At 37.9% G+C, this 12516-nt stretch overlaps 1 protein-coding gene across 1 annotated transcript in view; it reads right to left on the reverse strand.

The window, feature by feature from the left end:
* Positions 1-11111: 11111 nt before the first annotated feature.
* Positions 11112-12516, reverse strand: part of LOC124361045 — a 198033-nt gene continuing 196628 nt past the window's right edge. The window contains exon 4 of the mRNA XM_046815082.1: positions 11112-11399. Coding sequence (XP_046671038.1) covers positions 11112-11399 — 288 coding nt within the window. The remainder of the gene's footprint in view (positions 11400-12516) is intronic.

Here is a 12516-nt window from a genome sequence, read left to right on the forward strand (position 1 = left end):
CTTACTGATTAAAAAAAAAAAAGTAAAGAATGTCTTATTTTACCAGGCGAAGTTAGGGCTAAGAAGCCCTCTCTAACACTTAACCTGGGGACCAACGGCTTAAAGGTGACTTCCGAACCACTACCAATGGCCGGGCAGGCGAGCTGCTTGCAAGGACAGGATCGCTCAGCGGTCACCTATCCAAGACGCGGCCACGCTCGACGTTGCTTGGATAGGATGGCCTGCGGTTTTTTATTTGGATGCATTGCTTTGATGTTCATTGTTTGTACAGCTCTATTCCGAAATGTTCAGCCTAAACTCCAGTATTTTAGCTGACCAGATTCCGCGGCAAATGGGTGCATGACTAGAAGATTGTTAGTCACCTCACCATTTTACTTCGAGGCAGTGTCTTCACTTATCTCAATACTTTCTCACAATGCGGATCATTCAACATAGGCACTTCACTTGCGAACTAATAATAATAATAGTTAACTGCATTGAAACAATAGTGCAATATTTTGCTAAGTCAGTTTTACGGTAGATTTTGTATCAATGGTAAGTACGGAGAGTTTATAAAGAACTTCATCGAACATGGCCCCTAGAGCTCCCAAGTTTATATACATACGCTACATGATGAAGCTTGTGAAAATGATTTCGTACAAAAGTTTATCTTATAATCCCCCCCCCCCCACCCCCCCCCCCCCCCACCCCCCCCCCCCCCCACCCCCCCCCCCCCCCACCCCCCCCCCCCCCCACCCCCCCCCCCCCCCACCCCCCAATGAAAAACGATTTTGAAAAAAATACAATCATAATGCAGTTGATTTTCAAACAATTTCTGGATGACAAGATTTCGGATATTTGCTATCGTTATATGTTACAAAAGGTAAAAAAACATTTCACTGTACTCCAAGCAGCTTTCGGGTATGTTTGAATCTTTTTCTTGCCCTTCCTTTCATCTTCCTGCTATTTATTTTTATATGTATTAATACCTCTGATGAAGAGGGATAGATTATAATCTTCGAAACGTTGTGTTATACCTTTTGCAACATATAATAATGGCAAATGTTCGAAACCTTGTTTTCCTTTTTAACCTTCATCGTCAATAACAAATTTCTAATAAAATATTAGAAATTTGATAATTTGATATCATGTATTGTGATAATGTAGCGTAATGTTACTTTATTATTGTCATTTGGATTTTATAGTCATTCTTCTCTTACATGTATTGTCGGCTACATTCATGTTTGTGACAACATGAGAGTCAAGGTACAGTAAGCCTTAGCGGAATGTAATTATAACCAGATTGCATTCCACTTACAGTTGGTACTGAGCTGAATTGCGATGTACATGTATCAAATACTCTACACAATCCGTTACTATATATACTGAGAACGGATAAAGTCAATTATAAATTAGTTATATTCACATAATTGAAAAAAAACAGCATATAATTTTATTATGTGGTCGCTGGATGTAAATGTCACCACAAGAATAAATGAAACGAATTATGTTTTGACAAAATGACAAAGATAAAGAAACATGAGTTATGTTTGATACGTTATTGTTTAATAGTGATGTAAAGTATTTCGATCATCCAATGATGATGTGGAAGCGGGTTTTTCATTAACCAGAGGCAGCGTGGCAGAGTTAACTAATCAAAAGCCGATGGCGGGGCAGGAGAATCCCTGACAAATGAGGTGTCAGGTTAAATGCGATCCCTACTCCCAGTGGGAGACGGGAGGGATCTGTGTAACCCTTCACTACCTGTCAGAGTAATGAGGACGACTGACATAATGAGTGTAGACAGCGTGGTTCAGCGGCCGTATTAATAACAGGTTGTAAATAACCACACCTGGGATCTGTCAGACCCTAGGCTTCTGCTGAGCGTTAAAAATATAAACTATATATAGTTTATAAACAATTAACTTCATTGATTTTTGGGAAGGTACTGTTTTAGAATTATAGTAAAAAATGAAATAATGCGGAAAAAGCGTATTTCACCTTATAGTGTATAATAGACGTAAATAGAATAGATTAGATTTCAAGTAATTACGAGTATGTGAAAAAGTGGACAACCTTATAGTGGATAATGGACGTGTAGAACAGGTAGGCCTACTTGCTCCAAAAATTATAAACCTAAACATTTTTGATGCAAATAAAACACAACGGAACTGCAATTAATTCTGTTCTGTTTATTAGGATTGACATTAGAACTAGTTTAATGGTATTCACTATCGTCAGAGTTTGTTTCGAGTACGGATACTACTTACTAAATAAGACAATTCCGGAGATTAATGGACCCCCGGAACGGCAATTATCTGCTGAGATTACAGCAGAGATGCTGTATGTATCAGGCCACGACGGTCTCCTGGGTCCTGTGTGTTTCAGAGTTTAATATGCAAGTTACGTGCCCAAGATATAAAGCACGTCTGCTTAGTCCCAGTTTTTCTAGAAAGTCTATAATCAACCTTAGGTAAATTTCGATAGTGCGATTTTTAATCGTTTTTGTAACAATCATTGTTGTTGAAGTATTTTAGTCCGTTACAATGACATGGCTTCTGTACCGATTATAACGGTATTGTAAGTCAGTGAGAGAATAGAATAAACAATAACATCTGTTAAGGTTCCAATTCCTTTCAGTAAAACATGTATGTAACTACTTTGGGTAGGGAAGGAGGGAAAACATATATTTCTGAATAATCTAAAGATCTTACTAAGTATTTATTTTTATTATCCGAACAGTTAAGTTGTCAATGATTGGCTGATCATTTAGCGAAGATCCTCAAACCAGTTATGACGAGAAATCCCATTTCTGTTTGCCTGTACGCACGATAATTGCCAAACGGGGTTACATAAATAGTTTAAATTCGGTTTAAAGATTTATTTTTACTATATCTCCAATGGTATAGTACACATCGATAATTCGGGAGTTTCAATTTCTGCCTGCAACAAAGTAACCTAATTCTTTCTCCAAAAAACCTCCACGAGTTCACATTCATTAAGTTAATTAAGAGATTAGTTCCATCTAATTGTTTATTTAAGCTTAAAGGGCACATATATGTATATGCATGTATGTGTTGTGTATATATATATATATATATATACCTGGGACTAAGCTGACGTGCCATATGTCTGGGGCTAGTAACTTGCATATTAAACTCTGAAACACACGGGCCCCAGGAGGCCGTCGCGGCCTGATACGTACAGCAGAGATCTGAGGGGGTAATTGCCGTTCCGGGGGTCCATTAATCTCTGGAATTATCTTGTTTAGTATCCGTACTCGACACAAACTCTAACGTTAGTAAGTATCGTTACATTAGTTTTAATGTCAATTCTAATAAACAGAACAGAATTAATTGAAGTTTCGTGGTATTTCACTTGCATAACCAATGTTCAGGATTTTAATTTTTAGAGCAAGTAGGCCTACCTGTTCTACACGTCCATTATCCACTATAAGGTTATCCACTTTTTCAAATAATTACTTTCTTTGACTATATAAGAATAAAATTATTTTATTTTAAGAAGGAAAATAGTAACTGAACATGAAATACTCATTGTCCTTCTTACAGAACACAAAGGCATATTTCATTGTATTTCACTTGGATCACAATGTTTCTATCTGTCATTAGAATATTAATAAATAATAAATTAAAAATTTCAAAAATTATTCTGATTTTAATTTTTGAAGTAAAAAAATATTTTACATACACATATTCTACACTATAAGTGAAATACCCTTTTCCACCTCGTTTCTTTCCTTGACTATAATTCTAAAACAGTACCTTCCTAAACATCAATGAAGTTAATTGTGTATGAACTGTACTGTCAACGCTTAGCAGAAGCCGTGGGTCTGACCAGTCGCGTAGTGAGGATTTTGGCGCCATGGAGCGGACTCAGTCCCTGGCGCCCCTCCCCCAACTTTTTTTACCTACATGATCAATCAGTGCCGACAGTTCACCTCACTACCGTAACAAACGTTTCTTGGCCATAATTTTATCAGCAATGTAAGGCGTCTTTTGACCAAAACATCATTTTTTTATAATAACTTACAGTCTACTATTCTTTATAAAGTTTTGTTACTTGTAAGAGACCTAGTTTACGTGTATAGCAATATGTATTTAAATCTCAATTCAATTCCATAGGGTTTAGAATGAAAGTACAAAATTTCAATATATTTAATAAATATGTATTGAAAACCCTAGTTTAAATTTGAGTACATTATCTAAAAACGTGAACATAGTAGTTAAGTAGTTACAAAACCAACTCGCATATTATATTACTATCTTAACTAATCTTCTTTCGTGACTTCATGCTAGCAAACTGTGTTATTGTGTCGTCCAAGTTGATGTGCCTGGCTCTGCTGCGCTCTATAAATATGGTTGCTAAGGCACTCAGACGTTCTTGGGACATGGTGCTGCGAAGATAGTTCTTTATCAGTTTAAGTTTTGAAAATGATCTCTCTGCACTTGCAGTTGTAACAGGTAGTGTCAAAAAAATCAAAGAAGCATTCACAACATCTGGAAAGCTGAAACCAACTTGAGCACGCACTATTAAAGTATCTGCAAGATCCCTTATACTTTTGTGTTTTTCCACGTGACTTAAAAAACAAGTTTTTAGCCTTACAAGCTGTGGACCTAAGTTAAGGGAGACGTCATCTTGGTAGTTTAATATCAAAATTTTGCTTGATTTCTAAGATTTCTTCATCACTTGCTCCAACTAAAAAAAGAAGGCTTCAGACATTGGAAACTACTAGTAATGTGAGTAATAGCCTCAAAACGCTCTGTCAGCTGTGTTGTGATTATGTCAAGGCTACGGGTTGAACACCTCAACCCGGAAACGTTTCTCATTGTCTTTAATAGGGTCATCAACTTGCACTTCATCAAACATTCTTGCCTTCTTTTTTGTTTCTTGAGTCAGTGAAATGTGGTACAACTTTCCATTGCAAACATAGCTTAGTTGCATCTGCTTTAACTGTTTGCCACTCATTCCTAAGTTTGTTAATTTTGTTTTAAGATTTAAGAGCATTTTTGTTGCGTGTTCCAAGTCTTCCAGCGTGTTCCAGCCGCCCACCTGTCACCCCCGCCCTGGAGCGGTCGCTCCACTCGCTCCTCTGTCGCTACGCCACTGGGTCTGACATATCCCAGGTGTGGTTATTTTCAGCTTGTTATTAATACGGCCGCTGAACCTCGCTGCCTACACTCATTGTATCAGTCGTCCTCATTTCTCTGACAGGCAGTGAAGGGTTACACAGATCCCTCCCATCTCCCACTGGGAGTAGGGATCGCATTTAACCTGACACCTCATTTGTCAGGGATTTTCCCGCCCTGCCAAAGGGGTTTAATTAGTTAACTCTGCCGCGCTGCCTCTGGTTCATGAAACACCCGCTTCTACATCATCAGTTAATGATCTTTCGATATTATCTCTGAAATATTTTATTTCGCTATTAAACAATAACATATCAATCATCAATCATTTACATCCGGCGACCGCAGAATAACATTCAAAAGACTTACATAACAGAAGAAAGTAAGTTTAACTTAATTAACTTGGATACTTCAAATCTGAATATCCTGTTACTCCAGAAGCAGGCGCTAAGGTTCTTTTATGACGAGTAAAAATATCTTGCTATATTTTTGGCTGGCGATGATTACCTCCGCTAAACAGCTATGCATTTAACCAATCATGTTGAAACTTCTAACAAAACAAAGATATGAGAAAATCTACGAGTACAAAGTTAACGAGGCCTTATAAATATAAAAAACACAATAACTTTCACTTGTATAAGACAGTATTTGTATTACTTTTGACTATAGTTTAACTTACAACACAAAATGGATATTTTCTGTAATCACAGTACTTTCTACTTTCAATACAAAATATAGTGTTTGCCTCTTTCACGATTACTTCCATTGACAACACAGTTTTTCTACCTTCCCAATAATTTCATACGCATTTCATACAGTTAATGTCAAATTTTCAGTTGCAATACAACTTTTGTTTGTCGTACGTCACTTGCAACGTCCAGCCTATACCTCAGTGTACTTCCTTTAGGCAAGTAAAATAACCCATTATTAAAGGGGAGCGTAAAATATTCAACGGTGTTGAGATTAGCGTGTATTTATGTATTCCAAATAAACGTAAATAGGTAATATAACTTACACAAGATTCCTAAAAGTATGATATATATGTATATATATATATATATATATATATATATATATATATATATATATATGTGTATATATATATATATAGTGTGTTGTATATATATATATATATATAAAAACAAATAATTATTATGTTTATAAAGATACTAGCTGTTTCCCACGACTGCACACTCTATTCGTAAGCTTTGCTCTTGCCAACGGCAATGTACAGTTTGCTTTGTTGCCACGATCAAGACAGTCTCTCAAAAGTGTATGTTTATAGACATTTTACACATTCATTAACTTTATTTTAAAGTGGTCTAGTACTCAAGCTTTAAGTTCAACAAGAAATTTATTTTAAAGACAAATATACATTATAACTTAGAGCCTTGAAATAGTGTTTGGCTATTTAATAATTACAATTCAATACTTTCCTGCTCAAAATAATTACAAGAACTTCAATTATAATAAAATAAATGTGAATCATAACAAGAGTTTTCTATATTGTACATGATATTTTTCACTCGTTTCTATTAATGTTGTATCAGTCCTGAAGCCAAAAAGTATACTAATACTACAGCAACAATAACCGTCTCGTAATTGCAGTTTATAATGTGTAGACGCTTTCAAGGCTTTTATCTTTTGCAGGGCCGCCTGGTAGCGAGTTACATAAATGGGAATAGCATGAAATATATATATATATATATATATATATATATATATATACATAAAACAGGATATTTTTATATATGACATTGATAGACTCAGAAAATATTTGACCGTTCATCATGAACATTTGTATGAACGTTGGCAGATATTAGAGCAAAAAAAGTTGCTACAATAATATAGACCTTCCCCCCTAAGGCACTGCTAGAGTAAAATTTTTTAATATTGTAGCATTTTACTTTATAATAATAATAATAATAATATTCTTTATTGCGTGAAACCATTACAATATTGCATGGCATGCGTCAACGTAACTACATAAAGTAAATAAGTACATCAGATAAATGATGTTGGTCAAGGTAAATACATACAATGTAATATAATTCTTGTATGTATCAGAACCGGGGATTCGTGGTTGTTGTTAATTTCAAAAATTTTCATCCCAGCGGCCCATCATGAACTCATCAGTTTAGTAAAATGCCTTTGACATAAGAAAATGTTTTAGTCGAGTTTTGAATTGTTTTGTTTCATTGAGTTGTTTGGTGCCCTCAGGGAGCCTATTGATTAGTCTGACTCCAACTTGAGATGGTAAGTGTTCGAAAGCTGCCATTCTGTGCTGTTCGACTCGAAAGTTATTCCTGCCTCTAGTCCCATATTGGTGGACATTCCTGCCCCGTACCAACTCGCATTTAAGTCGGCAGTACAAGGCCACCTCGAGAATATAGAGACAGGGAAGGGTCAGCAATCCAAGCTCCCTAAAGGCATATTTGCACGACTCTCTGGGGTTTAATTTTGAAAGAATTCTTACGGCTTTCTATTGAGATCTGAAAACTCTTTCAAATCTGTACTTGGAACAGCTTCCCCACAATCTCAAGCCATATGCCAAATGTGGATGTATCAGACCAAAATAGGCCATTTTTAATACATCCACCGAACAAAATTTTGCAAGATTGCGCAGGACATAAATTCCCGAAGCAATCTTAGAGCAAACGTTTTCAATGTGATCGTCCCATGTCAGCCCCCGTTCAAGGTACATTCCAAGGAACTTAATGGAGTCTGTTTCTTCCAGAAGGAAATCGTCCACCATCACCGCGGGTCGGAGCTCTTGTCCTTGTTGCCGAAGGCAAAAATGTATGACGTTTGATTTTGAACTGTTTGTTTTCAGATTGATTCTGGAGAAATATTCGATGCATGAATTCAAACCAATGAATGACTCCATTGCAAGTTCGTTTTTTGATTTTGATCTGATGCAGAGAGTCGTATCGTCAGCATATTGAATAAATTTTCCATTCTGGATTGCAGAATTCAATCTGTTGACGTAAATTAGAAAAAGGGCTGGCCCTAATATTGATCCCTGTGGGACACCGTAGGGCATTTTGACCTTGCCTGACAAGACACTCGCAATCTGCACGCACTGCTCTCTATCCTTTAAATAAGACGAGATCCAATCGTGCGGCAGTCCCCGAATACCACTTGACCACAACTGGTGCAACAGTGTTGCATGATGCACACAGTCAAAAGCTTTAGAGAGGTCGAGGAATATGCTTAGCACGTGCTCTCGCCTCTCTAGGCCCTCGACAACATTGTAAATTAGATTCGTTACAGCATCGATTGTCGACTTGTTTTTCCTGAACCCAAATTGTTCGGGACATAGAATCTCGTAACGATCAAGAAATTGTTCAAATTGTTTGAGGAAAGCTTTTTCGAAAATTTTGCTGAAAACTGGGAGTATAGAAATTGGACGATATTTGCTTGGAATGCAAGCATCGTCCTTTTTGAAAATTGGTATAACTTTAGCAATCTTCAATACCGACGGGAATACGCCTTGAGCAAATGAAAGATTGATCAGTCGGGTGATTGGAGTCAAGAGGTATTTGAAGCACCCCCTGAGCAACCACACAGACATGCCATTGGTGTCACTGGATTTTTTCGGTCTTAAATCCCGCACGATACGGGCCGCCTCCACCTCACTCACAGGAATAAGAACCATAGACGAGATCGGTCTCGTCAATGGATTATCGCGAGGGCTATCCGAAAATGAGTCGTCTGGTTCAGCCACAGTTGAAAAAAATTTGTTAAATTCGCTTGCCACTTCAAACGGATCATCAATTATTTTATTTGTTATTTTAAGTTTCGGAGTTGAAAATTTGGAAAAATTTTGTTGTTTTGTGCTATTTTTTATAATGTTCCAAGCGCTTTTTGAAAAATTGTCTGATTGTCTCAGTTTGGTTTCGAAATCTCGTGCCTTGGCCATCCTTATTTTTTTACGATAATATTGCTTGAAATTTCGAAAAAAAGTTTTGAATTGTTCGTTTTCGGTCCCTACATATATCGAATGATAAAACTTGAGCCTTTCTCTTGATTTGAGAATATCTTGAGTAATCCAGGTATCTCTTCTCCTTTGAAAACGTTCTTTGAAATTTTTGAATGGACAAGTGACATTTAAATGAAAAATTACTCGCTTTAAAAATATTTATAAAAATAGAATCCAGGAATGACCACGACTCCTTCCTGAGACAATTGTTGAAAAGATCAACGTTTGCAGACTTTACATCTCGTTTTATTTTCACGGAGGGAGGTTCAAATTTTGGTTTGGAGTAGGTAATTACGGCTTCCTGGGCGAAGTGATCCGATATGGCCGCGTTCAGAACAGAGACCGAAACGTCTGGGATGTTTGTGATGACGTTGTCGATGGCCGTACTCGACGCGGCAGAGACTCGTGTTGGTGAGTTCACGGACCATGTTAAACAGAAAGAAGATAAGATATCACTAAGCCGCTGGGCCAGGGGGTTAGCGTAGTCCAGAACGTCGATGTTGAAGTCACCAATGATGATGAACTTCAATAATTTTGAATGAAACAAATTTAGAAGTGTTTCAAAGTTTTCAAAAAATGTGGTGCTGCACCCATTTGGAGATCTATATAAGCCAATTACTGTGAATTTTCCAATGGATTTTTGATCAAATTTTACCCCAGCCATTTCAAAGTTTAGATCACTCCTATAATCCACTTTTAATGGCTGGTAATTTAGTCGGTATTTGACAAAGATTGCCACGCCACCCCCTTTGTAGTTAGTTCGGTTATAAACGCTAGCCAATTCGTAATTATTGATTCTGAACATTGCAACAGTATCAGCCGTGAAGCCATGCTCAGAAACAACAAATATGTCAGGATGCAGCTCTTCTGCCATGAGCATCAGCTCGTCGACTTTATTTGTGGTAGACTGTGCATTCTGGTGGACAACAGAAAATGCTTAAATTGAATTTTGAATTTTGTGAATTTGATTTGGGTTTTCTTGAGACTGTTTGGTTGCGTAATTCCCCGATTCTGATATTTTTATGTCAGATTCACACAATTGAAAGAGTTTTTTTGCTGATTCATGGCATTAATAAAGGTTGAATCAGGCTTTCTTACCGATGATCCGCTTTTTAGTGCCTCTGCGAATGAGTCATAGGGAAGCACGTGGGGATAAACAGCGACTGGCAGTTCCAAGGTAGTCAGCATTGGGGTAGTTGAAGACCTCTGTGGCCGTGTCGGTAGTGGCTCGGCAGCGGTTACAGGAAACCGGGATGAAGTTCGAGGATTGGAGCGATTCAACCTCCGCAGACAATCAATCAGCAGGTCCGCCAGAAGATGCTTGCTGCTCTGCTTCAAGTGCATCCCATGAGACGTGAAAGCACTTCTGCTTATTTGGTTGAAATCCAACACCACCGCCCCACGGTATCATGCGCATAGTTCCTCAATATATGCGTTTAATAGTGCGACCTCTTGATTAATTTGATGACACGGTGGTAAGTCGTGTCTGTGAGGCAGGGTGGAGACAACAACGCCGGAGGTCAGTAGCCTAGTCACAATGCGCTGTTCAAGGTGTCGGTAGACATTGCATTGCTGACCGGAGGCGACATCATTGGTCCCGGCGACGATAACACAGCAGCTACCAGGTGGAGGCACGTCGGACGTCGCATCCAGCAGCTTGGCTCCAGGTTTACACAAGCCATCCACCTTCGTCCTCCGGGCCACCTTCGGCCGCACATGGCCAACCAAACCACAGACGTGGCTGTCCCCTTCAATAAAAATTGAAGAAAGAGGCAGATTGGTTTTATGGTTGTTCTTATTTTTCTTCTTCTTGTTCTTCTGGTCTTCTATGGGGGTTCTGTGCATTGCAGGGGATTTCCATGGAGGTGATGCATGCCGTAGGCTTGAAAGTACTTGATATTTATTATCAGTTTTAGTCGGAAGATGTCTTCTTTTGTCGCTCACCACCGACCACTCGGAAGGCTGCTCACGCGTACATTAACCACTCCCCTTCTCCCTCAAGCTATTCAGCTCGCCTCCAGAACCTCAATTGTAGTCTTGAGGCCAGCCACGAGGTCCCTAGTATCCGCACAACGCTGATCTCCGCAGTCAGTAGGCAGGTCACACTGCATAGCGCAGTCCGCCACGGAAGCGCAAAGTGGTGGGTCGCACTGCACGGCGCAGTCAGCCACGGAAGCGCGCACGGGCGACTCAACCAACGATGTGGCCGCCACGAACACCTGGTTGGTATACTGCATGAGACGAGTGTCCGACTCAATAGAGTGGTCAAGGACGTGCTTGTATTGTTCTTCAAGCTGCAGTAAACGATGTTTCAGTTGTTGATTTTCAGCAACCAGGTCAGCCATCTCCATTGCCAACAAACACCGCGCAATGGATAACCTAGTCTAATAAAATTTCACACAATGCCTTAGAATGAAACCATATAAGTGGTAGTTACAAAATAGAAAAATATGAAGATTAATATAAACGTTTTATTTGTTGATATACTGTTCATTGTTTTTGTTGCTGACACTGTGTTCAATGATTGCAAGTTAGAAATAAAACTCCACTAGTACAATATAGCTACTTATTTAACTGACGAATTAATTTCCTCTTCTAGTGCTTACATTTTTTATATTGTTTCCTTAAGTAAAGTTCTCTTTTTACATGATCATTCATTAAGTACCTTCTTTCAGTAGCTCTTTTAACAGCTCTGTTAAGATAGGAAGAATATAAAAGTTAAACTAGAATTCAGAGGCTAACAATAAAAGATAAATGTTTTAATAATTAAATACAATTAATGAAAGCTTTAAAAACTATTTACACTCATAAAAAAGTACGCTAGTTCTTCCTTTCCTGCTTAAAATAATTACAAGAACTTCAATTTTCATAAAATAAATGTGAATCATAACAAGGGTTTTCTATATTTTATATAATATTTTTCACTTGTTTCTATTAACGTTGACTCAGTCCAGAAGCCATAATAGTATATTGAAATACTAATACCACAGCAACAAATTTAGTTATAAAAACACGAAAACACAGTTTATTTCATAAAATGAGTGTTGTATTCTTGGTGATTTAGATAAATTGTAGAAATTTACCTCAGGTTGATTATACAGGCTTGCTAGCAAAGCTGTGACTAAAGTGCGATATATCTTGGAAGCACGTAACTTGCATATTAAACTCTGAAACACACAGGCCCCAGGAGACCGTCGTGGCCTGATACATACAGCAGAGATCTGAACAGGTAATTTTCCTTCCCTGGAGCCCATTGTGCCCTGAGTTATCTTGTTTAACGGTGTGATTACATAAAAGAAACCCTATCATTATTGTTACTATTATTTTACTTGAACAAATGAAGTAGGAAAGTTAGCTACGTTACTTACAAACAAACTAGTAGAGGTACAATACTGGGAGATACATTAACAC

This window comes from Homalodisca vitripennis, chromosome 4 (assembly GCF_021130785.1).
Source record: "Homalodisca vitripennis isolate AUS2020 chromosome 4, UT_GWSS_2.1, whole genome shotgun sequence".
In the NCBI taxonomy this organism is placed as follows: domain Eukaryota; kingdom Metazoa; phylum Arthropoda; class Insecta; order Hemiptera; family Cicadellidae; genus Homalodisca; species Homalodisca vitripennis.